Source organism: Cyclopterus lumpus, chromosome 9 (genome assembly GCF_009769545.1).
Source record: "Cyclopterus lumpus isolate fCycLum1 chromosome 9, fCycLum1.pri, whole genome shotgun sequence".
NCBI classification, from domain to species: Eukaryota; Metazoa; Chordata; class Actinopteri; order Perciformes; family Cyclopteridae; genus Cyclopterus; species Cyclopterus lumpus.
This window is the reverse complement of record NC_046974.1, coordinates 13692385-13719636: the sequence shown is the minus strand read 5'-3', so window position 1 is coordinate 13719636 and position 27252 is coordinate 13692385. Positions and strand designations below refer to the sequence as shown.

Genomic DNA, 27252 nt, shown 5'->3' with positions numbered 1-27252 from the left:
CCATTTTGGTAATCACCTGTAATGTTTTACTAGAGAGTGCCTGCTGGGAGTGGAAATGCTGTGCAGGGGAATATGAGGGTGAACATTCTTCTTCTTGTTAAAGGAAACCCCAGGTCTATTGCAACGTTGCTTTTATTTTCATTGTTTTGGCCATACTATTGGTTCAGTTATAGCGTCTTCAAAGAGATGGTGGTAACTTAAGTACATGTTGGCGAAGTTTTGATTAATACCTCTGCACCTAGTTGGTCAGGACCTGGAGCTTATGGTCTGAAAATATCTTCTTCTTCTTTTTTTCTCCCTGCCATTGTTCCGCCTGCTTTCTTCTTGGCGCAGAGGCAACATTTATACTTTGCCACATGGATAATTGCAATCAGACTCAAAAAAGGGCAAATTGCACTCAGCTGCAAATTGTATTCTTTGTGAATTCTCTCGTCAGACTTTCCAAGCCTGACTGTGACACTCAGCCCCAAGCCTCTGGTTCCTACTAAATCTTTTTTTTAAAGCTCCCAAAACAGCTGGGCATAGTTTTTTTAGCAAACCTTACTCTAACAGTGGTAAAAAATGCATTAGTTGGAGACAGTTTCAGCCAAAGATATATACACAATTAACACTCTGGTGAAATGTATGCAGGATTGGCTCAAAATATCGACACTAAACAAATGAGCTCTAAAGAATAAGAAGCTATATCAAAATCAAAGACCCAGGCTGTATGAAATTGGCATATCAGTCAAAGCAACCTGGGTTTGTCCCATGTTAACATGCTACCAACAAACACATGGACATACTCTCATTGTATTGTTTTTCTTGGCAGCTTGCACGCAGCCAGATATTGTTTCTAACCAGCGGAGATCTGGAATAAAGTGTGCGGTGATAACTTTTTTTTGAACTTGCTGCTGTGTTGTACTGGTGGAACATATGGTGTGTTTTGGTTAAGAAAAGGAGCTTTGAATGCCAGAGGGCGATTTTAAGCCTATCTGCCTTGAAATTGGCCCAGGTTTGGACAGTGGAGCGTGTTGATCTGTCTCTGGTCGCCACAGGAGACTGTGAATAATATATGGTTAAAAGCAGAGCACACGCGTTCTCATCTCTACTGTACGCTGCAAAAAAAAATGTCTAGCTCTCTTTTCTGTCTCTCTTATTTCTGCGGTACCTAATGTTTTTTTTTTCTTAGTTAGGTATAATCCCTAAATTATAGAAATACTCTAGCTATGCTTTTTGACAATGACTGACAGACTACAAAGTTATTTTATGTGCATATAAACTAATGCAGAAATCAATCTACTTATTGTATTATCACTCTCACACTTTAATGTGAGTATGTGAATGTGTATTTGCTCGTGGCTGAGCGTGTGTGTCATGCAGACTGTTAACATCTCTTCTTTCCATTCCCTCCTTGTTCAGGAAGTGGACTAATGGTATTTGAAAGGATGGAGGGAGTGTGAAAGAGGGGAAGAGGGAGGAGGGACGGGGTTCCTTCCTGTGTGGTGTGTCATATGTAGATCCTGTTGTACTGCGTGTGGCCTTGAGACTCAGTGGTAACCCTTCCACACCACTATTGTGTGTATATATATATATATATATATATATATATATATATATATATATATATATTATACATTTTATAGAACAAACAATCAATTAATAGAGAATATTGTCAGTTATAGACAATACAAATGGAATTGTTGTCAGTTTATTAATGTTTTTACAGAATATATAAGTGTGTGTATGTGTGTGTGTGTGTGTGTGTGTGTGTGTGTGTGTGTGTGTGTGTGTGTGTGTGTGTGTGCGTGTGTGCGTGCGTGTGTGTGTGTGTTTAAAGAGGCTATGTAATTTGCTCAAAACAGCTGGGCCCTACTCAAAGAGTGCATATCTTGGGGACTATTATACAAACCATTATAATAATAATAATAATAAGTATAAATATGAGTTTGGTTGTGAGTATTTATTGCAGCAGGACATGTGGGATTGATTCAAAATAAACTGCAGTGCCCCTAGTGGGGGAAACAGGGGATGGGGGTTTGGGGGGATAAATAGACTGAGAAAGAGAGAGAAGAGAGACACAGACTGCCTTTGGAGATTCCACTCACGCATATCTGAGTGGCTCTTGGTCTCTGAAGTATTGAATGAAAATGACTCCCCACCTTCACACACACACACACACACACACACACACACACACACACACACACATTACATGCAGACATTAATGAGAAACACAATCAGTAAACATATAAGGATGAAAGCGTTTACAAGTTACCTCATTACGTATTGCTGAGCCCTTTAGTCTGATGGGATTAAGAAAGTCTGATTAGGTTGCAAAGTGTATTGTAGTTGCACTACATTTCAATGTCTGCAGTTTTTGTATTTCCTTCAGGAAAGCACCATTTTGATGACTTTACATGAAATGATTTATATCTACAGTCTTCTGTTTGTTTTGTTCACAATGAGTCAACTCTCATTTCAGCACTTATTCCAAAGTCCTATCATGCAAAGGATGCTTGATAAGCTAAAAGGTTATATTGGTAAATTGCGTCATTTCGGATGAAGAAATTGTACACATTGCACACAATGTGAGTAGCAATGTTATGGCCTCACACATCTGAATCTATGCTTGTGCAACTCAACCTAAACCTCATGCAAAGTTATTTTGATATTGACATAAAACATTTATCGCACATTTCTTCTTTCTTTGTATGTTTTTTGTTGGTGTATCTCGAGCAGCAACCTCGGGGTCTGAAATGGGAAGCCAATGTGGAAGTGCCTTAAACGTGCATTACTGGCCATCAGGGGGCATTACTGGCCACTAGTTGAAAAAAGAAGTCTGATTGTTTCAGTATTTGTTGTAATTTAGCTCCACCCTCTCATGTCACATCTGGTTGTAAAAAGCCAAGATGACGATGGCTAAAACACAAACCAATGAGTCATTTTTAAGGTATTGTATTGGTTCTATCATTTATCTTGCTGATTCTTTGCCACCTGAGGAAAAGCTTTTTAACCTGGACATCACACTATATTTTTATTTTAATGTCCTTTTTTTCCAACTTTTCGTCTTCTGAGAGCAGTGCACATCCAGTGATGTTGCAGTTGTTCACTGTACTGAATGTCTCGTTGTGTATGGCTGGTATACTGTGGCATTCTCCTGGAGGGGGGTGGTTTAAATAATTTATGAAACAAATGAGTTTGGAGGAGCTGCAGGTGTTCATCTGAGGGCATGGGGGGGGTTGTTCCACAGCCTCAGGTTTCCTATCAAACAACTTTTGCTCACAACACCTGTGCCCGTGAATGTTGGGATCATAGTACACAATACGCCGTAAAGAGCAAGTCATTGAACAATTTAATGAATGGTTGTTTTCAGATTCTGAAGTCTTTCTGTGATCTCTGTAAACAAGGAGAGGAAGCCAGTCACTGAAACAGACCAGAAGAAGAGAGTTGAGCTGGTACAAAGACACACATAAAGATGTTTGAGTGGTTTAGATGGGATGGTCATTAACATGTTTTTAAATAATATATGTTCATCAAAGGTAATACAGTACCACAACAACAACAAGTTATTTGACCAGTTACAAATGTGTTAATCTGTGAGATAATTTGTTCTAAAATTGAATCAGCAATCAACTCCATTAGGTCAAGTGCAACCAATATTATCAGCGGGACTGTGTGTAAGCTCACTGCACCAAACATTGTGGACAGTTCCACTTACACGACAATGTATACTATAATACGATGCGTTAATGTGTAAAGCCACCAGCTCAATATCTCATTGTCCCTCTCACTCGGCCGGCCTTGTCAGAAAAGCGTAAACACTGATGTGAGAAGTGTAAGTGATGGACTCATTAACAGTGTGCAACGGCGTGTTCATTAGACGTGTACGAAGGTTAAGTGCTTGAATATGTTGAGTTTGGCTGTGAATCAGTATTTCTACAGAACTGGCTGACAGGAATGCATTGAGTCTAATTCAGAGTAATTGCCAGTCGTGTAATAATGACAGCTGACAGTAAACATGAACTTGCTGGTCACTAAGCTGCTGTAGCTAACTCCACTCTGGTGTCACAATACATCAGGGGAAGCCCTGCAATCTCACACATGTATCAACAGCCATGAGCGCCTTTGTGATGAAATGGGGGAGGTACAGTAGAGGTCTTAGCGCATCAGCTTGTTTAATCTGTTATCGACTGTCACACTAAGTCGTTACCAATAGAATACACTTTAAATGTTGCTTAAACAATTATCCATCACCATCCAGAAGTCAGCAGACAAAGGTAATTACTGAAACCGAGTCGTAAGCATTTTTATTGGATATAGAGATAAACTATTCAGAGTCTGAAAAGATACGTTTTATGAGTGTTAAGCTTTATGGACAGTTTGTCAACAACGCGTTGAATGTAACTCATATTATTTTCATCAGTCCAATTGAACCGACTTCATAGATTATTTCCTCAGTGCGTTCGGGTTTTTTTATAATCGTAAAACATCGACATACATTATATATACAGCATCCCTGGAATAATTTTTTTAGAGCAACAAACCTTGATGTCTACTCCCCGTACAAACTATGTAACTGCAATAATGTTTGTGAATGACCTCAAACATTTGTATGGCATATCTGCACTGCAATTTCTTGTAACTGCATCAACCAACATACAGTATATGCAGATAAACATCTCAACTTCTATTTCAAATTCACATTTTTCTCTGCAGCCTAAACGATTTTGGGAATATGCTTATACTATTTATTGCCATGAGTTACATGAGAACATTTAAGTAGCTCACATAGCTCTGACCTGAGACTCTAAGAAGTAACTGTAATAATCTGGCAAATCAACTCTCTGTTACCGCATAACGTGTCATTCTTACACCTCAATGCCATTTGAGTCCATCTGATTTGCCATAAGAGAGACTGTTGGTACCAGACGAGTTAGTGTTGTCGTCGGTGTTGTTTTTACTTTCCCTAGATGGTTGGTGCTGGTTTTGGGGCAGATATATAGTGCCGTGTTTTTTTTGTTTTTTTCTTCTTCTTGTTGCTGTATTTGGAAAATGCTGCTTTGTCAGCAATTCAGGTAGATTTCTTTGCCCTCCCCCAGTTCTCCTTTTCCCACACAAACAAACAAACAAAGTGCACTCACACATTCACTGCCACACACACACACGCACAGACACACACACATGAACGCACAGATGCACGCACACGCACACTCATAATCGCTGCTTTGTCCTCTTTTCTCCTCTTTCCCTCCCTCTCTTTCTCTGTGCATGAAGGCTAACTCAGCAGACCTCCAGGCTGCTAGGGAGTAAAGGCATTCTGGGTAATCCAGGGTGCCAGAAGGAAGGAAAGAAAGGGGGAAAGAAAACCACAACTCACCATTGATTCTGTGCACGTTGTTGTTGTACACTCATACAAACAAACACACAAACAAACAAAACCCAGTCTCCCACCACTGAACCATAGAGCTACAATATCCATCTGTGTCCATCTGAACATTAATCTGCTGAGACACACACAAGCTCTGTTCGCAGCAGAATATGGAATCAAAAAGCTGCACGGCATCCTGTTCCCTGTTGCCGAACACTAACAATTGGGAGATATGAAGGAGGACGAGGGACTAGCGAGGGTTGTGGAGTGGAGCAGCGGAGGATACAGGAGTGTCGTCAGTCCGCTTTTATCTCAGCTCTGATTAAACCTTGTTCCTGTCTGACCTAAAAAGTCAGCTGGCGGAAACTTCAGAGACTGTGGGTGAATTTCACCGGAGCTCTTTATACCCAGCCGATGCCTTCAGAGAGGGAGAGAGAGAGAGAGAGAGAGAGAGAGAGAGAGAGAGAGAGAGAGAGAGAGAGAGAGGATCAGAGAAATAGGACAGAGAGTGGGCAGAAAATGAAATAAAAATAACAAATACAGATAGACACCCGGCATGCTCACTGTTCACATATTATTCTATGGATGTACAGTCTTCCACACAGCATGCTGTCTGTTCCATAGACTTGATGAGATTGAGGAAGAGGCCAGTGCCGGGTGGTAACTCTTAGTTAGTAGTACAATGCCACAGGAAGCAGACGGAGGCTGAAATGTGCCCGCACCACCCATCTGGGACAAGCACAACAAAAAACACAAGTATAAAAATAAACCTGAGCCAGCATGGCAGGGTCTCTGCAGAAACAGGAAATGTCCCACTGAGCGAGAGATTGCAAGTGGGACATAGGGGAAGACCCTTTGATTGGTTTGTATTTATTGTTCATGTTATGATACTTGTGTTGTTTCATTGGTGGCATGTTTAGGGCAGGTGCTGTATTAACTTATCAACTTATTATCTTAATGTATCATCAACTAACTGAGCAACAGTAGTTGAGAATATATATTCAGATCCTTTACATCATTCAAAATATCAATGTTAACTTTAATTTAGTGAGGGCAGAGGAAAATGCACTTTAAGTATCAAAAGTAAACGTGCAGTACTCATAATGCCGAAAATTCCCCAGTTAGTGTCTATTATATAGTACATTATGGGATATGTTTCACTCATTCATTGATGTGTAGGTAGCATTATACTGTTGATGCAGATGTGTTACTTCTTCATTCTCTGTTGGGCAGTTTTATCCTCAAATGTGCATTATATTTTATGAAGGCATTATATAATCTTAATCTGCAATGAAACAAAACAAGTAAATGGAAGTAAAATGAATATAATATACCTCTAAATGCATCAAATGGCGAATTTGTACTTCGCTACTAAATGTAACTACTTCCCAACACTGCTGAAAAAAAGAGGTGCTGAGTTTTAGGCTTTGTGTGTGTTTTCATCTTTCAGAGTGCTGCAGCAGCTCCCAGCCCCGTGCTTGGGAACCTTCCCCCAGGAGAGGGCATGCCAGTGGGGCCAGTCCCTCCAGGATTCTTTCAGGTATAGGATGCCTACGCACACACACACACACACACAGAGAGAGAGAGAGAGAGAGAGGAAAGAGAATTATATACTTTTAGGTACAGTATTGAATAATACTATTACATTATTTTTCTTTTAGTATTTCAATTATGAAGTTGATCTTCAAAGAACTCATTTACAGATTTTTAACTGTATGTGTTAATGTACAGACAGTACCTTTGTGTATAATCTGCATTAATCTGTATATGGGGGCACCACTGTTCGACAGCAGAAATAAAGGTCTAGCAAATAAAAAGTGATGTGCAGCGTCACCCCAGATCATCTCTGTTCTCCATCAGAAGGACTCTGCCAGTTGTACATTGATTTACCATCTTTATCAGTCAAACTTAGGGGTTCGCATCTGACACACAGATCAATATCCTTCATGGGCTTTTCTCATCTCCCTTTCAAAATACTCCAAACATCTTTTTCCATCTCCTGAAGATCAATTGCTCTTTGAAGACGAGGTCTTTTCAAGACCTTTTGCTTGAAGAATCGCAACAACTACCTGATTGCCAGTTCTTCATTTCGGTTTCATAACATTATTTGCATATGGACAAAATCAGTATATACAGTAGATGATGAATTTTGTGAATGATTTCTATTGGCAAAATGCAGGTCATAAACAATGCATCTCCATACATACCCGCAAAGATGTATCCATATATCTAGCTGTCATCGTCATTTATGTATTGTTAGGTTGTAGTGGATTTTATATATATTTGCACATGTAGATAAGAGAAGTTTATGTTTTAAATTAATACATAAAGAAAGATATAATTAATTTGGGATATTATGAGGAATATTCTGGAGGAATGTATTATGAAACATAAGAGAGGATCACTGTTTTATTATTCTGTTTTAATGACAAATGTAATAATTAACTGTATGATGCATGAGAATGAATGAATGTTTTATTGTTTAGACAATAGTTAAAATGGATGCCGATTGAAACCTAATGTGTTGCTTTTATTCGGAAGGCAGGATAATAGGGTTTTATTGTGAAGGGGAACTTCCTGTCCTTGACCGGAAGAGTGAGCTTTGACCCCGCTAGTTTTACTAATTGGCTTAGCGAACAGAACGACGGCATCCTTTGAACTGACCAATGGAACTAACCTTTAGGTGTGAATTCATTTGCATGACCATACTAACGACCGAGCATTTGTTCTGGGGAGACATGGTTCTACTGGTCTGGAGACTCGAGACAGCCCCGGTCTGTGGCTCCTTGGGAGCTGCATTCCGTCTGTGGAGAGTTCCTCCTTTCTGGCCCCACGATCGTGAACGCTACATGAGTATTATCTTTGCCATTAAATATTGTTAAACTTTAACTCGAATCCTGAATTTCCTGCGGCCACGGGACCTTTGAACACGAATCTTACAGTATCCATTCATTCAGTTTATTAATTTACTAACCTTCTGAGTTCAATTAATTGCATTTATATGGTAACGTATGTATGAAAATTAGATATTATAGTGCTTCAAAAGACTTAAAATAGTGTAGCTCTGTTTTTCTGTTAGACCGTGATCAAAACAGGTGAACCATTGCTCTCTAGTGGCAAGTTATTGTATTTCTTCTGTAATACTGCAGAAAACAACAGCATTGCTACTGTCTGTGAGGACATGTAAAACATAAACCACTCACAGCTGCAAAAGTGCTTCTCGCACATGCTGCCGAACTGCACACAGTTAAAAGATACAGTGACATCATTATTAACCAACCTCACCTTTTCTCCCCATCATTCTTCCATTAATCCAATCCAATAAAAATGTGGTCAAACAGTTCATACACCACTTTTGTTTCTATAAAAATGGTTATAAAAAGGACTATAATTGATCATCTGATTTGGCAACCCAGGACAGTATATTTTGTATATTGTGTATATGTCTTTCAATTTACTAAATGAATACAAGTATGCAGATACGGGATACATTTCTCTTTAAAAAGTATGTAGTGTTTTGTTAGTCTTGCCCTGAAGACTTCACTACAGTCTCATGCATGTGAGAGATTGCCTGCACAGTATTTATAACCCAGAGTGATTCAACTTGCATTTATGATTTTTTTCCAGCCGTTTATGTCACCTCGATTCCCTGGAGGACCCAGACCACCTCTCAGATTACCCAATCAGGTAAGAGCCACACTGACCGCAGGCAGCAGACAGTACTGTGAATAGTGACTGCATCTGAGAGACAGTGATGATAATACTAGTGATGTATCCTCCCTCCTCTGTAGGGACTTGGGGTCCCAGGAAGCCAGCCTATGTTACCCAGTGGGATGGACCCCACAAGACAGCAAGGTACACGTAGACACACTGCTATGCACAAACACATACACAATATATTGTGGCACAGGTGTGCAGTTGGCGCCTGGTTTTTAAAGGATAACATTGTTTTTGCTTTTTTTAAAGACTCACAGCCTGAAATAGATTTTGACATATAATTGACATCCCAAAACTATTAACAGGAGAAAAGGTTTACAGGCATGATTTAATAAAGCTGCACTTAGGCCCAGTGGCGCTTTGACCTCAATGCTAGTTGTGGCTCACAATGCTAACTTGCCAACATTTGTTAATGAGTATAAAACTACTGAAGTACAGCTGACCATAATGTGAAAGTATTGAGTTTTGAAGGTATTTGCTCATAACCAAAATATATTTTTTAATTGCTAAATGATTTGTCCCAATGTTGTACCATCAAGCTATTTCCCTCAAAAGGTATTACCATCACAGGTGCGCAAGAGGAAAATTAGGCTTTAGCACTGGACTGTGTAGATAATAAAGATTTAATAGGGGAGGTGGGAGGTCTCTGTGTGACAGCGGCGGCCATACATCTCCTCTGCCTCAGTCCAAACAAAGCTCTCTGGGTACGGAGCGTCTCCAGTATGTGCCAGATTTATTTAGTTACATTTAAAGTTACAGTTACATTTAAAGTTACATTTAAAGTCACATTTACAATTAAAGTTACAGTTACATTTAAAGTTACAGTTACATTTAAAGTTAGTTACATTTAAAATGACATTTAAAGTTACAGTTACATTTAAAGTTACATTTAAAGTTACAGTTACATTTAAAGTTACACTTAAAGTTACATTTAAAATTACAGTTACATTTAAAGTTACAGTTACATTTAAAGTTAGATTTAAAGTTAGTTACATTTAAAATTACATTTAAAGTTATAGTTACATTTAAAGTTACAGTTACATGTACAGTTACATTTAAAGTTACAGTTACATTTAAAGTTACAGCTATATTTAAAGTTACATTTAAAGTACAGTTACATTTACAATTACATTTAAAGTTACAATTAAAGTGATAATTGAATTTATTTTCATGTGTGAAAGCACAAAGCACAGTATGTTATTTTGCTCTGTGTTGGATAGTAGCTGTAAACTAGAAAATGTCGGCGGCCATACATCTCCTCTGCCTCAGTCCAAACAAAGGTCGCTTTGTATGGAGCATCTCCAGTATGTGCCAGATTTATTTAGTTACATTTAAAGTTACAGTTACATTTAAAGTTACATTTAAAGTTACAGTTACATTTAAAGTTACAGCTATATTTAAAGTTACATTTAAAGTACAGTTACATTTACAATTACATTTAAAGTTACAATTAAAGTGATAATTGAATTTATTTTCATGTGTGAAAGCACAAAGCACAGTATGTGCCAGATTTATTTAGTTACATTTAAAGTTACAGTTACATTTAAAGTTACATTTAAAGTTACAGTTACATTTAAAGTTACAGTTACATTTACATTTAAAGTTACAGTTACATTTAAAGTTACAGTTACATTTAAAGTTACATATAAAGTTACAGTTACATTTAAAGTTACAGTTACATTTAAAGATACATTTAAAGTTACAGTTACCTTTTAAGTTACAGTTACATTTTAAGTTACATTTACAGTTACATTGAAAGTTAGTTACATTTAAAGTTACAGTTACATTTAAAATTACAGTTACATTTAATGTTATATTTAAAGTTAGTTACATTTAAAGTTACAGTTACATTTACATTTAAAGTTACAGTTACATTTAAAGTTACATATAAAGTTACAGTTACATTTAAAGTTACAGTTACATTTAAAGATACATTTAAAGTTACAGTTACCTTTTAAGTTACAGTTACATTTTAAGTTACATTTACAGTTACATTGAAAGTTAGTTACATTTAAAGTTACAGTTACATTTAAAATTACAGTTACATTTAATGTTATATTTAAAGTTAGTTACATTTAAAGTTACAGTTATATTTTAAGTTACAGTCACATTTTAAGTTGCATTTACATTTACAGTTACATTTAAAGTTACAGCTATATTTAAAGTTACATTTAAAGTTAGTTATATTTTAAGTTACAGTCACATTTTAAGTTGCATTTACATTTAAAGTTACAGCTATATTTAAAGTTACATTTAAAGTTACAGTTACATTTAAAGTTACATTTAAAGTTACATTTAAAGTTACAGTTACATTTAAAGTTACAGTTACATTTAAAGTTACAGTTACATTTAAAGATACATTTAAAGTTACAGTTACCTTTTAAGTTACAGTTACATTTACATTTAAAGTTACAGTTACATTTAAAGTTACAGTTACATTTAAACAAACAAAGATTCCATCTAAACTGTGCTAGCTATGAAACAATGTCCAATTGGGCAAATAAGCTCCTTCCTTTTGTTAACGTTTTAAACTTTAAATTATTTCTCTACCTTAATGTAGGCTCTATGAGCCTGCTGCTTCGCATAGCCACACCGAATTAGTAGTTAAGCCTTTTCATGGGAATTGTTGATAGTAATGAAACCATTGTTTATCTTTGTAGTACACACACCATTCACCATACACACCAATGTTCTTACTGTTAAACTCAACATTAGAATCAGAAGAAGGTGTAATTAAAGCTCACACTGTAAATGTCACATGGTGGTTTGAGAGAGTTCAGAAGACAATGACGAGAGTTGTTTACAATGTGTAAATGTAATGTGATAACCGTTCCACATCTTCCAGTTGAAGCAAGATGATAGTGGTAAACATAACCAAAACAGACCCCAGTCTGACCTGAATACACTGTTGTGGAAAAAAATGATGACTGGTTGTAGTTTGACTGTTTTTTCTTTGTTTCAGCACATCTAAATATGGGAGGGCCAATGCAGCGGATGACTCCACCCAGAGGCATGGTACCGCTAGGGCCCCAGGTATGGGACCAGAGGATTTGAGGGAATATTTACAAAGCATTGGTTCTGATACTTACTCTCTTGTAACTGAGGACATTTGGTGTCTTCTTTTTTAGGGTTATGGAGGTGGGATGAGACCACCACTGAATGCCCTGGTTGGTCCTGGTATGCCTGGTATGAACATGTGAGTGGTATCAACATAATACAATCTACACACACACAGTGAAAATGACCTCCTCACATTTCTCTCCCTCAGAGGGACGACATTAAATGCAAACAACCTTAATTTCTCACTACAAGGGAGTCAGCTGTTTCCTTTCTGTGGTTTTAATTACAACTTTACTGTATGTTCTCGGGTCTGTAAGTGGAGCGAGGAGCCAGCTTTCCTCTAGTTTGTCTTCTTTTATCCTTTCCTTCAAAACTTGTTGTTCCCATTAACTCTCTCTGGCAACAGAAGAGCTTGTTGTTGCCAACTCTGCCCAAATGAATTAGAAACCAAGAACCCTGGCAAAAGCAGAAAACTAAAGTGTATAACGGTGTGTGTTCCAGGGGACCTGGTGGGGGTAGACCATGGCCAAATCCTCCAAACTCCAATTCGGTAAGTGCTCTAACAAAGACACCCGACAGAAAGTTATTTCATTACTTTCATGATTTGCTTCTGTATTTTTGTAGACCCCTTACTCGTCTGCATCTCCAGGAAGTTATGTGGTATGTATGTTTGGGTTTAAGCTGCTGCTGCTGCTGCTCACCATTTGTATAGACTGAAATGCACAAGTTCATGAATGAATCTTATGGAAACCAAACCTGTGATTTCAGGGACCTCCAGGAGGAGGGGGGCCACCTGGGACCCCAATTATGCCAAGTCCAGCAGGTACGCTCTATGTCTTCCATGTGTGTTTGTCTGTTTGTGTGTATATATATATATATATATATATATATATATATATATATATATATATATATATATATATGTGTTTGCTCTTTTGTCATCTAATTGTTTCTCTGTTCATTATGTCAGATTCAACCAACTCTGGTGACAACATGTACACTATGATAAACACAGTCCCTCCAGGTGGAAGCCGACCAAATGTGAGTCATTTCTCTCTCTGTGTATATATCATTGTGTTTGAGTGTATTTAAATGCACATGGTGATTGAATTTATGTGTGGATGTAGTAATTTCTTTCAAAACATTGTTATTTAGTTATGTTACAGGAACATCATTGTCTGCTGTGTATGTTCTCCTCAGTTCCCTATGGGTTCAGGTGGTGACGGTCCACTAGGGGGAATGGCTGGAATGGAGCCCCATCACATGAATGGATCATTAGGTACAGGAACAAGTAGCTTGTACAGAATGTGCTACATTGACACTGAATCTCTGGTTATAGTTTTCCCTAATTTGTCAATTAATTTCAAGCAAAACAAGCATTCATGATAATGGTTACTAGTTCTCATACTTGTGTTACCTCTCTCAGGGTCAGGCGATATGGACAGTCTCCCGAAGGTAAAAGAAGATATTTATATACTTTAAAACTGCAAATGCACTGCAAGTCTAATTTTTTTTTGGTTTAATAGCATACGATGGCTAATGTTGTTTTACATACTTTTTAAAAGAACTCACCTGGGAACCTAAGTATGAGTAACCAGCCCGGGACCCCCAGGGAGGATGGAGAGATGGGAGGAAACTTCCTTAACCCTTTCCAGAATGAAAGTGTAAGTCAATTGTCATGTGAAGATTAGAGGGATCTCAGAACTCAATATCATGAGTATTGGGAACTAAGCTAATCGGCTGCTAGCTGTTGCTTCATTATACCGTACAGGCATGTGAGTGGTATGAATATTTAGGAATACATTTTAAAAAGCATTATTCACTTTCATTAATAAAAGTTAATTGTCCATTGTTGGAGATATTTATAATTAAAGATACTGTAAAACTATGAAAAATGCTCACATACACAAACTCAAACATACTCATTTCTCCCCATGTTGCCTCTGCAGTATTCTCCAAACATGACGATGAGCGTGTGAAGGCTCTGGAAGCAGGTTTGGTTCAGTTGCCCAGTAACCTGGATCAGTAAAACGCGGAGAGACGGGATGTGATGTCATCTAGGCCAGTGACTCTTCCTCCACCACCACCACCTGCCTAGATAGGACATTTGCCGTAGGCCCTGTCCTCCTACTGTCCCCCAACCCCACCCCTCCATTGTTTCTGCCCACGTCTCTTCTCTCCTATTTCTTCTCCCGTTCAAAGTGGTGACTGCTACATTCATCAGTTCTTCCTCTGCAACTATGAGACTGTACAAAGCAACCAAATTGAAACAACCTGGAGGAGAACTCCTTGTATATTTGCAAACAGTGTGTATGAGTCACATGTAATATCTTTTGTCTTTTCTTGAGAATAGAAAAGATAATTGGAGAGACTTCATAATACCATGAGGTTTACTTCTTTTCAACGTTTGTGTCCTCTAAATCTTTCAAGCCGATGACATTGTGTTTTTTGTTTTATACAATGGGTCATTTTTTATTTTAAATTCCCAAAAACAAAACAAAAAGTCAGCTGTTTAATCATGATTAAGGCCTCCACACCACCTACAATATTGTCTGCATTTTAAATATGAAGTCACTTTGTATGGTAATTAAGAAAAGGTTTGTTTAATGCTTAAAGCGAAACTATGCAACTTGTGTTGGTCGTAGTAAGGCCGTAGAAACAAAAATGACTCTGCTGAATTGACCAATAGTGAGTCTTTGTACTTATGAATTTTACTCTCTGTTTTGGAGGAGGAAGAATGTGTTTCAACTTTCAAAAGTTGCATAGTCTTGCTTTAAATCAGTCCCTTCGCTGACTGCTGAGAGAGCAGTAAGGATACCACCGGGAAAGAGACCATCCTACAGGGATACGTCACCACAAAGGTCCCACAGAACAGTTACCAAACCAGAGGGGACACTGAACCCGGGCTTGCTGTCATACTATTTGTGATGTTGTTTTTTTGTTGCTGAGGCCTCTCTCATCTCAAGTTATTTCAACTTTTATCCAAGTGATTTATCATTTTACATATTGGAGTCACAGTTGCATAATGGATACAACGGCCCACAATCTCATACATGACATGTTCAAGAGAGAGAGAACAGAAAGACCGATGAACAGGACGAGTGGTAAGACACAAGCTCATGAAATCACTTTGGTCACTCATGCTTAATTGCCATCCGGATAAACTGTGATCTCAGTGTGATGTGAAAGGTCGGCTGGTACAGAAAGCAACAATAAGCTTGTTTTTAATTAATTATTTATCTTTTTTTTCACTGCCCAAGATGTATTATCATCATGTAGAAAAGGTTATCCTCTCCCCTTCCTTACTGCAAAGTGTACAGCTCACAAATGTAGCTCCTCTGTCTTGTACGTGTATTTTATATTATTATTATTTAAAGAAAAATCTGCGAGAGAATTATGGCAAAGGGAGCGGTGGAGTGGTGATGCACCATCACAACTGAACAGATATATTTTATTTTGTGTTTGTGTTAGATTGAAGCCATAATTGAGAGTACAAGAAGATGCATTTGTACATTGGATCATGTTTTCTGTTTTGTGGCAGTACGTGTGACTCCATTTGTGATGTTAATTTTCTCTTTTTTATTCTTGTATTATGTTTTTGTAAATACACAGAGAAGTATTTCATGGGTTTTGAATATGCTAGTATAAAGCTTCTCTTCCCTTAGTCAAAGTGTCAGCTCTTTTCATTTGTGAGGACTGTTGTGAGGACTTTGCGCACTAGAACGACCCAGAAACGGCTCCCGGTCCCGTTCCAACCCCCCCTCTTCTTTCATTCAGTCATTCAAACCACGTCAAAGAGCCAGCGGCTCAGCTGAAACATGACGTTAGCAATGTCCAAAGCTCCCACAAACAACAGCACAAAAGACCTGTAATGTCTTACATGTCTATATGAAGTTAGCTCACGTAACTTTATGAATATTCAGAATGAAATCATGTTGGAACATTAATATAACTTTGTAAACATCCAGGGCAGAACCTGACCTCCCTGGGGCCCTCCAACCCGGTAAATGTAGTCGAACATGAATAATAACAGAATGTATCCCTGTAGGATGGTCTTAAGATGACACACATTATTATGTAAATACAATCTGTAAACATCGGACCAATTAAATCACCATCGGTGCATTTAGCGTCACACAATACATTTCCTGACTTCCATACCCTCATATAAATAAACATCTTTCGATTGTTTAGTATAGAGATAACATTTAAAACATATTTACTCACATGGAAAACAACCAACCCGTCACCAATTCGTCACTTGATACATTACATTACATTACATTACATGTCATTTAGCTGACGCTTTTATCCAAAGCGACTTACAATAAGTGCATTAAACCATGAGTCCAAACTCAGAACAACAAGAATCAAGCAAGAACAATTTCTTCAATAAAGTTAAACTACAAAGTGCTATCAGTAAGAGCCATTTAAGTGCTACCAAAGTGCTACTACGGCGCTACCTTCCCTATTCAAGGTATAGTCGAAAAAGTTGTGTTTTTAGTTTGCGACGGAAGATGTAGAGACTTTCTGCTTTCCTGATGTCAATGGGGAGCTCGTTCCACCAATGAGGAGCCAGCACAGCAAACAGTCGTGACTTTGTAGAGTGTTTAGCTCGTAGTGAAGGAGCTACAAGCCGATTGGCAGAAGCCGAGCGAAGTGAACGGGCTGGGGTTTGAACATGTCCTGGATGTAGACCGGACCCGATCTGTTCGCAGCACGGTACGCAAGTACCAATGTTTTGAAGCGGATGCGGGCGGCTACCGGTAACCAGTGAAGGTCGCGGAGGAGCAGAGTAGTGTGGGTAAATTTCGGGAGGTTGAAGAGCAGTCGAGCAGCTGCATTCTGGATGAGCTGTAGAGGTGGCATTAGCAGGCAGACCTGCCACGATTGAGTTGCAATAGTCTAGCCGTGAGATGACCAGAGCCTGGACCAGAACCTGTGCCGCCTTCTGAGTGAGAAGAAGACATATTCTCCTGATGTTGTACAGCATGTACCTACAGGAGCGTCAGGGAGAGTTGACTGTCAAGTGTCACACCGAGGTTCCTGGCAGTCGGAGTCGGAGCAAAAACACTGAGTTGTTGAAGTTAATAGTCAGGTCGTGGGTTGGAGAGCCTTTTCCTGGAAGGAGGAGAAGTTCAGTCTTGTCCGGGTTAATTTTTTTTATGCGGACATCCACTGAGAGCAGAGCCAGCTTATAGTCCGGCGGATGCCAGGGTGGCCAGAGAGATGGGACTCGTGGGCCCACCGCAGGACTCGGGAACGGACAGCCAGAGGAACAAAAATGCGATTCGGGGGACCCCCTCTGGGGTCAGGTTGGGTCTTCTGGGCCTCAGATACCACCCCTTCAATCTCCCAGGTAACAGCACCAAGGATGCATGAGGCGGGTAGGATGGTGTCGGGAGGAGAATCTCCCTCCACCGGGGCACCGAGTGCGTCCGGCTTGGTGAAGTTGAAACGGGTGAAGAACAAAGCCCAGCGGGCCTGGCGGGAATTGAGGCGTGTAGCCGTATGGATATACTCCAGATTCCGGTGGTCGGTCCATACGACAAAGGGGAGCACCGATCCCTCAAGCCAGTGCCTCCACTCCTCCATGGCTAACTTTACGGCCAACCGTTCACGATTGCCGACGTCATAGTTTCTCTCCGCCGGGGAAAGTCTACGAGAGAAGAAAGCACAAGGATGAAGCTTGGAGTCGGCAGCTGAAAGTACGGCTCCGAGACAGGTGTCTGAGGCATCCACCTCGACGACAAACTGGCAGGTCTCGTCTGGGTGGACCAGAATAGGGGCCGAGTCAAACCACTCCTTGAGGAACGAAAAGCCTTGTCAGTCTCTGGGGTCCAAGAAAAATGCACCGTTGAGGTGGTGAGCCGCGTCAGCGGTTCTGCCATTCGGCTGTAGTCCCGAATGAACCAACGATAAAAGTTTGCGAACCCAAGAAACAGCTGGAGCTTCTTTCTTGAGGCGGGTACCGGCCACTCCGTTACTGCCCTTACCGCACTTCTCCGCCTTAATGAAGAGCTGATTCTCCAACAATCATTGCAGGACCTGGCGGTCATCGTTAGTGTGCTCCTGGGGATTCGGGGAGAAGATGAGAATGTCATCAATATAAACAAACACAAAACAGTTGAGGAAATCGCAGAGGACGTCATTGACCAGGGCCTGAAAGACGGCAGGAGCATTGGTTAATCAAAACGGTATCACCAGATATTCAAAGTGTCCCAGGGGTGTGTTAAAGGCCGTCTTCCATTCGTCCCCCTCACGAATTTGGACCAGGTGATACGCGTTACGGAGGTCCAGTTTAGTGAATATCTTGCCTCCAGCTAAGAGATAAGCGGTTAAGGGTACTTTTAATTGTGATCCGATTCAAACCTCTGTAATCGATGCAAGGACGGAGGCTCTTGTCCTTCTTGGAGACGAAGAAGAAACCCGCTCCCACAGGTGAAGATGAGGGGCGTATGATTCCTGCGGTGACTGAGTCGGTTATATACTTCTCCATGGACTCACGTTCAGGCCGGGAGAGATTATATAACCGGCTCATAGGAAGTGGCGCACCCGGGAGCAGGTCAATGGCACAATCGTAGGGACGATGAGGAGGAAGTGAAAGGGCCTGCTCCTTACTGAATGCCTCTCCCAAGTCCATATATTCCAGGGGCACCGCAGCAAGGCTAGGATCAGTGTCAGGTCTGCTTGAAGGACGAGGCTGACGGGGCACAGCAGATCTGAGGCAGCGGGAATGACAGGCGGAACTCCAGCTGGTGATCCGACCCCCAGCCCAATCGATCTGAGGATTGTGTTCCTTGAGCCAGCGAAGTTCTAGGACCAAGGGTGTTTGCGGGGAAGGAAACTCGTAGAACTGGGTCTTCTGACTGATTACCACACACAAGCAGGGATATAGGCGGAGTCCAGTGTGTTATCTCTGCCAGTGAACTGCCATCCAGTTCGTACACCGGCTGAGCGCACTAACGCCTCCACAGGAATCCCATGACTCCTAATAAACTCAGTGTCCAAAAAATTCTCTTCAGCCCCTGAATCGATGAGCGCTGATAGGTACACCGGCCCAGATGACAAACCCAGGGTGACAGGAAATAGTGATCGGGACTTGGAATGGGGAATTGTCCTTGAATCGCCCGCCAGCATCCCCACTCTTACCAGCGAGCTCTCTCTTTTGCCGGACAGAGCAAACGGCCATGCGGTGTCCCGACTCACAACAGTACAAACAGCTTCAAGCGCGGAGGCGTCGCTCTCTCTCTCCTCTGGAGAGAGATGAATCCGGCCGAGCTGCATCGGTTCCTCCGGCTCCAAAGAGGGAGGTGCCAAGGGAGGAGAGCGCATGACTGTACCGTCGGGACGGGCTCAGAGGCCGAGAGCTGGATTGGAAGACCGGTAGTTCCTCCCGACGGCATTCCCGAATACAGTTATCCATATTGTTTGAGAGAGTGATGAGCTCATCCAATGACTCCACTCCTCCCTGACAGCAAGCTCGTCCTTCAGAATATCCGAAAGACTGCTGCGATAAATTCCTTTCAGCGCCTCTTTGGCCCAACCGGACTCCGTGGCCAGAATCTGAAATCCACAGAGTACTCGGCTGCGCTGGTTGACCCCTGACGAAGACTGAGCAGGCACTGAACAACGTCCCGGGTGTATACCGGGTGGTCGAATACTCTTGAATTCCTCCACGAAGCGCGCGTAGGAAACCCGGGCAGGGGAGCGTCTGATGAGCCAAGCTTCAGCCCAGACGAGTTCCTTGCTGTGCAGCAACCCCACCATATAAGCCACCCTAGCATTGTCCGAGGCTGTTGAACCCTCTGCACTCCCCGGACGCTCCACCATAGGGCACAGGTGAAGGATCAAAAGACTCATGGTTGCCGCCTGAGTCCTGCGGGACCAGCTCCGGAGGGGGAGAACGGCGCAGCGCGAGGTCCCGTAACAGGCCTCCTATCTCCGCCACCTGGGACCCCGATGTAAGGCTGAGAGTCGAGTAGGTTCTGCAGCACTTGATGGTGTTGGCCGAGGAGATTGCCTTGAGAGGAAATCGCCCTCTGCAGACTATCCTCCGGAAGCGTTCTGTTATGGATGTGTGGTGTGGAGGACCCAAACGCACGCTCACACAGCAGTTTTCAAACTCAAAGAGGACTTTATTCTCCTTACATGCCGGGGGAAAAACAGCAAAGAATAAAAAAAAATAAAAAAACGATCAGAATTGTCCAGCGAATCCAGAAGCCTCTCTTCCTTTGCTGGAGTCGGGAGGGCAACTCAACCGAACTCTATTCCTGGGCACGAATGGGATCGGCATAAACTAGGTGTTTCCAACACACGGTAAGGAACCAGACTGGTGACCGGAACGACGCGCCAGGGAACACCGTGGTCCTTAAATCAGCTGGCAGTACTTAGTGCAAGAGCCCCAGCTGAGCCAAAGGAGAGGGGGTGGTAGTGGGCGGAAACCGGGGCTGGAGACTGTAGGCTGACAAAAGCAAAACATGGCACACAACAACAAAACAGACAGGAGGGGAAAAACAGGGGAGCACACACTAAAAGCAGACAGTGATCCTAACATAACAGGCATATTAAATAAGGTTTGGGATATCTAATATGTAATCTCACAAATGGACCAAATGCATTTTCAATCTGTTGAGCTCACACAAATGGGATTTTCCACAGTCGTCTAAATTGTTGGAATTGAGGACAAACAATTGCCCATATTATAGTTGTTGGATGTCATATTTATTTACACATTTATATAAATACATATATGTGAAGATAGTTGTCATTTCTCTATAAATTACTTATTTACAGATGCTAAATAAATAACCTTATACATTATTATTATTATTATTAACACCCACATGAGACAAATAGCGAACAATCGAATCCCATGCAAAGTCAATGCACAGACGCGTTTAGACGCGAAAAGGGGGCGTGGCTTATCTCCGTGGCTTGTCTCCTTAGTAATGCCGCCATGAAATAAATAACCACTATTTCTACTCTATACTTTTTGTGGAAATACCACAAACGTCGGAACATCAGACGCCCTCGTTTTGGGGTTCATAACATCATCCGTCGCCACAGTTCGGTGAATTTCACCGTCTTCTCCAGGAACTGCGTCTGGATGACTGCCGCTTCCAGCACTACTTCAGGCTAACCTGTAGTAGTATTAAAGAGCTCGGGGCGTCCGCAAACCGCTACGATGTCCTCAATTTTTTTCTGATTCAACAACGGCAGGACAGTGACGGGCGGAGCATCTCAACGCTGATTGGCTTTTTGGTGAATTTTTCGCCAAAGTTGAAATATTTCAACTCGGGCGAACATTTCACGCTGCCCGATTCGCGTCTATTGCGCCGCCGACGAGAATTCGCGTCCAAACGCGTCTGTGCATTGACTTTGCATGGGATCTGGTCGCACGAAAAAATCGCAAAATGTTTGGTGTGAACGCACCTTGAGAGTATCGTTGACCACGTGTGCATGACGTCAGAGCAAATCCGGAGCAAGTCGGACACATATCCAATCAGCATGCATTGCGCGCCGATCGCCGCCAATCGAATTCTGCGCAGAACTGGCTCATCTCGAACGAGCCTATTCTCACAGGCTACAGGTGTTACACACTGTCTGTCTCATGAGCGGGGTGTTATCTAGGTCATGCACTATGTCCCCTGACACGTTGTTACATTCAACTCGCAAAACTCCAATATAAATATATATCTGTGTCACCACTTTCACCCACCTGAAAGCACAAAATGACGCGCATCAAGTACGACACACCCTTCGGTCTACTGAATAAAAAAAGCGTAACGCTTCCTTCGCTTCCTACACAAAGGACCCCTTAGCTGACTGAAGTGCCTGTATGAGCTTTACTCATTGTCACCAAACGTTAACCTACTAAATCATTTCAGTTTATATTGCAGATGAACATATGCCAGGTGAATAAACAAAACAATAAACAAACAATAATAAATGAATGAGAATATAGAGAATATCGGGGGTGTCCATGTCTATTTCCTATTATTGTGTCCAACATTTATGTGGGCCCCACAGTATGTTTCTATCTGTTTGTACTTTCTGGCTCTTGGCAGACACTGATGAGTGTGAGTGAGGGCTTTTAAGACTCAAAGCAGTTGTTATACACTGTGAATAAAATGTGTGTTAGGGGAGTCAAAGATGGGAATATTAAGCAGGGCAGTGGACATGCTGACTGTATAATTAATGCAACACTAGTCTTTTCTTGTTGTCTACTTGTTGGACTGACCCTTAAAGGATGAAAAGCAACCTTTGTAGAGCTTTTTACCAAGTGGAAGAGACAAATGGTAATAACATACTGGATTGTAGAGTGTGTGCAGGTCTGTGTGTGTGTTACATGACCTCCCCTCAAAGAGCCAAAAGATACACAAACCCAACACAATAAAAGTCCACATTGCTCGACAGAACTGTCCCTGTTTTACAGATCAAACCTTCTAGATACAGGGCTATGAAACGTAATTGGTTATTTCCAGATTCAGATTCAACTTTATTGTCATTGCACAGAGTACAGGTACTGAGAAAACGGCATTTTGCAAGCCAACTCGAAACACTTTGTTGACAGTTCAAAGATGTGTTTGTGTGTCAAGCTTAAATGGATGTCCAGCTGATTAACATCTGGCAAAGAGTGCGTTTGCCAAGCACAATATTATACAAGTGACATGTTTCTGAATGGCTGTCTCATAGGAAGCAAACAAAGGTAGTTCTAGAAGGTATTTGTACTATTTTCAAACCATTGCTTTAATAAGAGGTGTGTGTGTGTGTGTGTGTGTGTGTGTGTGTGTGTGTGTGTGTGTGTGTGTGTGTGTGTGTGTGTGTCTTTCTTTTGATTGTTTCTGTCTTTGTCCCTGTGTGTGACTCTGTGCAGGGGGGTGTTCACATTGAAAGATGCTATTCAGACTCGGCCAGCTGTCTGTTATGTAATGGTGTAACTAGGACAAGCCCTTGCTGACTGGATGTAGTACGTGATGGTGTGTGTGTGTGTGTGTGTGTGTGTGTGTGTGTGTGTGCGTCTGTAGCCCAGCCCACTGTTACAGAACCCTTCCCCTGGTTGCTTTGAGGAGTCTCTAGCTGGCGGGATCCCTGACATTAGTGTTGCTCTCTGGCTGCCTGCTGTCTCGAGTCATGGATGCACAGCTGGTTATAGCTCTGTTGGCTCTCACCTCCCTGGGTGCTGCATCTGAACCGGACTGCAAAGAGCTGGTTAAGCCTCTGTTACTGGACAGCCACAGCCCTGTAAGTAAAAGCAACCATTTGTTATGAGCTGGGGTTAAAATGCTCCGCGGTATTTAAAATGAACTAAGGCTCTTAACACAATTGCTCATTTACTGTATCACTCTTAAGCATAACAGCACTTGTGTTCAAGCCAATCTGTTTGATATCGTATCTTTGTTTGTCGTTTTACATTGGCAAAGCTCAAGTATATCCAATATCTCATGCATATTGATGTGTCTTGTATATCAAGGGTATGTACCGAAGAAAGATAACTGTGATCTGATGTGCCTTTAGCAAAGAACTTTAGATGTTTAGCAGCAATTTCCATTTTTTTAATTAAATTGCAATTCTTAGTAGATAACAAACCTACGTCTTTTAGCCTAGGAAAAAAACTATATTAAATCTCACCACAATGGTCCATTAAGCTGTTCTGGATATTTTTATCATATTGAAAACAAGCCTGTTCCTTATCAGATCCAGTTGTCATGGGACTCAACTTTCAATCTCAACAATATGAAGCCTTCAAGAGATAAACAGGCAAAATAAAGAAATGATATATCTATCTCTTTATAAACATTATTCTATTATATTGTATAATAAATTATGAGCACACTCTAACAGCCCAGTTGTGTGACTGAGTTGTGTGGATGTCTTGCCCCTGGGTTTGTGGCAGATCTATGGGAAGTGGGTGCTCCATGTCGGGTCGTGGGACCAGCCTGGTCTGAAGAGCGACCTGGTGGTGGTGAACGGCTCCTGGGTGGAACTGTCGGCTTCCTCAGACAGCGGTGTCATGTCCATCTACTGGTCCGACCGCCTGTAAGGACACTGCGGACATATTGCTATGTTCCATTTTCACTCACATACAGATGATAATGGTTGAGAGTGTATATTGAAATTATAGTATATTGGATTGTTACTCCTTTTTCTTGTTTTGTTTCTGTTATTTCAGAAGTGACGATAAATGCCTGCAGGGGTTAGCCAATGCCACCATCTCAGGGATGACCAGTCACACCACTTGTAATTATCTCTATCAATATATTTCTGTTGCACCCTGCTCATCACTGCTCTTTCTATGCTGTGTAATGTTAAGTGGATGATGCAGCATGCAGCCAAATAATATTACCGAGGTATAGGTGGAATTCTTAAGAAAACAGTCACAAATACATTATTTAAATATTTAATATTATGACAGAATTTCAAATATATTTATGGAAACGAAAGACAACCACATATTCAATATCTGGGTTATATTAATTGGGAAGCCTTGTTTTTCTAATGCGTCACAGTTAATATCAATGGTCACACTTCATATCATGATGGAAAGTACTACGAGACCTGCTCCGACTGCCTCCTGTCCGAAGACACCACCCTCCTCCCTGACGGCAAGTCAAAGGGACGATACCTTTTCCTCTTCAGTAAGGCAATTTCTTCCCCCTAAAAAGAACTATACAATTAAAAATAAATAAAAACTAGTTTATATTTTGATAATTTCTTTCTTATTTCTGTCCTCTTTCCCCTGGCTTCTCTTTATTTCCACCACCTCACCCTCTCTGTTTTATTCATCTGGCTTCTCTTTAAAGCACGTACCGGCACTTTGGAGCCATCTGAATTAGAAACCTTCAAGAAGCAGGCAGAGTGTCTTAAATTCCTCCCAGAGTACCACTTTGGAGGAACAGGTCAGTTGGCATTTGTGCTCTGTATTTCGTATCAAATAAAACCATCAAAGCACATTATCTTCATGCCACCTTCTTCACCAATCCGTGATTTTCTGCTCTTTCAGATCTGTGTCCAGATGACAGGGTCTCTGCATCAACTGGTGCCGAGAATACAGAGAAAGATAAAACTGATGTTCCGCCTACTGCCAAGTAAAGCAGAGCAAAGAGATGTCATCGCCCTTTGAACAGCATGCACCCATCCAAGCGCATCCAGCGCAACATGTACTCACTAGTGTTGTAATGTGATATATGCACCGTGGAATAGCTTTTAATTAGTCCTGTTACAGCTGGTTTCAGCAGCAGCAATGAGTTCAAGGCCTGTTGGTGTCATGTCATGTTAGATCTGTGTCTATGTGTAGTCTTATGACTGTGTGTCTGCCTGCTAAGCTGTTTGACCTTTCAGAATTTAGTTTAAGAACACAGTTAAACGGATTCTGTCAGACACATTGATGGCTAAAAAAATCCATTTAAATGCCTTGTTCAAATCAATTTAATAATCTGTTAGTTGAGTAACTATTTCCAACTGGTTGTGCAATGTCAATAAAACGTCTTTCAGTCTCCCTCTGTGTGCTGTTCTTGTCATATAGTCCTACACTTGTTCAGGAAAGGTCTTTGGCTTCTGAGCTCCAACATTTCTTTGATAGTTTACAAGTGCATTAGATGATGCCAGACTCTCTAGTCTATAGAATCCAGATTGAACTCTCCATCAAAACTACTACACCTCTTCTCAAGTGCACCGCCTTTCCCAGAAACTTCAACAAAGACTTGCTGGGTGACGTCTCCGGCAGGGGGAGAAAGACAACACCAAACTTATAAACTTTCCCCACAAGGAGTCCAGTCAGACCCACAGAGAAATAAACTTCAACTGAAGAAAAGCCGCCTCGGGTACTTTTTAAATGTCTCAACAGTCAGAGACAAGTTTTGGCACTTTGCCGGAGTTCATTCGGGGGCAACGCTGCGGGCAAGAGGACTGTTGAGCTGGCCATTCAATGCTGAACTAAAGAAATCTCCATGGGTCTGCATGGTGGTTACAAAGCCTTTTCACTGGTGCATCTGAGTTTGTAGAAACCCCCTCCTCCCCATTATTAGTATAGCACTTGCACAATCACTTTTTTTTGTTTTAGGTTTTCTTTTGCAGCTTCAGAGACATCCTCTGCAGTGCTGCTGACTCTCCCATCTCATCCTCTCCTCTGTCTGACTGAGCATGGCTCTGCCTGCTGTGGTATTTCTGTTGGCTTTAACTTCCCTCAGTGCTGCATCTGCACCTGACTGTAAGGACCTAGTCAGACCTTTTATACCAGAGGACCCCAAACTGGTAGGTTTTCTCCATCTTATTTATCCCAAAGATATGGGATTTTATTTTAAAAGCATATCCCCAATAAGTACACTCAGATATTTGTAATGTAGTTATATGCATCTTGACTTTTTATGTGAAGGTCTTTGGGAAATGGGTGTATGTGATGGGAGCTGGTGACCCCAAGCCCTACCACAAGGCACTGGAGTCTCTGAAAAGCTCCTGGATAGACTTGTCTCCCACCTCTGACAGTCAGGTTGTGACATTACGTTGGGGCGATCGCTGCTTGTAAGTTTGGTGATTTAGTTCATTAAATATTTTGGGCAGAATCATCCTTACATATTGTTTGTAGCACAATATTCTAAAAGTAAATCTTTTCAAACAGCATGGTACATTTGTAGTAAAAAAGAAGTCTGTCACAGCATGTTCTTGTTTCTCAGTAATCGGTGTATCTCGGGGGAAGTAAATGCAACAGTCTCAGGCATTGCTACCACATTTCGTAGTAAGTAACATGAGATGAAGCAGCTTATTTCTAAAGCATGATATTATTCGGATTTATAACCGCATAGTTTATTGCCATATAAATAATATTGCAGAGTAATAAGTCGCTCTGTTGTCCATTTCTAAAGAAAACCTTTCAGACCACAAAGGACATATTCTACAGACTTGCTCCGACTGCCTGCTGTGGACAGACACCTTTCGAAATGGGGACACCACTGGTAGATACATCCTGCAGTTCAGTAAGTTCCTCCTTGCTTTAAAACACAGCTGGTGAGAGTTTCAAATGTTGTAACTCCTTTTAAAATCTCTCATTTCTATCAGCGAGAACTGGAAAAAAAGATCCCAAAGATGTTGAGATTTTCCAAAAACAAGTTGGGTGTCTGAGCTTC

The 27252-nt window shown here is 41.1% G+C and overlaps 2 protein-coding genes across 3 annotated transcripts in view; both read left to right on the top strand.

Annotated features, from left to right (window-relative positions):
* Positions 1 to 15791, top strand: part of si:ch211-130m23.3 (uncharacterized protein LOC558547 homolog) — a 48838-nt gene extending 33047 nt beyond the window's left edge. The window contains exons 5-17 of the mRNA XM_034542219.1: positions 6801 to 6890; positions 8978 to 9037; positions 9142 to 9205; positions 12030 to 12100; positions 12196 to 12263; positions 12629 to 12677; positions 12752 to 12787; positions 12896 to 12950; positions 13098 to 13168; positions 13328 to 13406; positions 13554 to 13582; positions 13693 to 13791; positions 14077 to 15791. Of these exons, the coding sequence (XP_034398110.1) occupies positions 6801 to 6890; positions 8978 to 9037; positions 9142 to 9205; positions 12030 to 12100; positions 12196 to 12263; positions 12629 to 12677; positions 12752 to 12787; positions 12896 to 12950; positions 13098 to 13168; positions 13328 to 13406; positions 13554 to 13582; positions 13693 to 13791; positions 14077 to 14106 (801 nt within the window). The 3' untranslated portion in view covers positions 14107 to 15791. The remainder of the gene's footprint in view (positions 1 to 6800; positions 6891 to 8977; positions 9038 to 9141; positions 9206 to 12029; positions 12101 to 12195; positions 12264 to 12628; positions 12678 to 12751; positions 12788 to 12895; positions 12951 to 13097; positions 13169 to 13327; positions 13407 to 13553; positions 13583 to 13692; positions 13792 to 14076) is intronic.
* Positions 15792 to 21466: 5675 nt separating this feature from the next.
* On the top strand, positions 21467 to 25628 carry LOC117736975. 2 transcript variants are annotated; one of them, XM_034542666.1, is made up of 6 exons: positions 21467 to 23374; positions 24027 to 24169; positions 24303 to 24370; positions 24640 to 24768; positions 24934 to 25029; positions 25134 to 25628. In XM_034542666.1, the coding sequence occupies exons 1-6, from the start codon at positions 23264 to 23266 to the stop codon at positions 25220 to 25222; spliced, it is 636 nt and encodes a 211-aa protein (XP_034398557.1). In that variant the 5' UTR covers positions 21467 to 23263; the 3' UTR covers positions 25223 to 25628. The 2 variants fall into 2 exon arrangements, with proteins under 2 accessions (XP_034398557.1, XP_034398556.1); XM_034542665.1 differs by having other exon boundaries at positions 24934 to 25609.
* The last annotated feature ends 1624 nt before the right edge of the window (positions 25629 to 27252 follow it).

Coding starts and splice junctions, on each gene's coding strand:
- LOC117736975 (XM_034542665.1), top strand. CDS start 23,264: ATGGATGCACAGCTGGTTATAGCTCTGTTGGCTCTCACCTCCCTGGGT. Junction 24,371..24,639: donor GATGACCAGTCACACCACTT/GTAATTATCTCT, acceptor AATGCGTCACAG/TTAATATCAATGGTCACACT. Junction 24,769..24,933: donor ACGATACCTTTTCCTCTTCA/GTAAGGCAATTT, acceptor TTCTCTTTAAAG/CACGTACCGGCACTTTGGAG.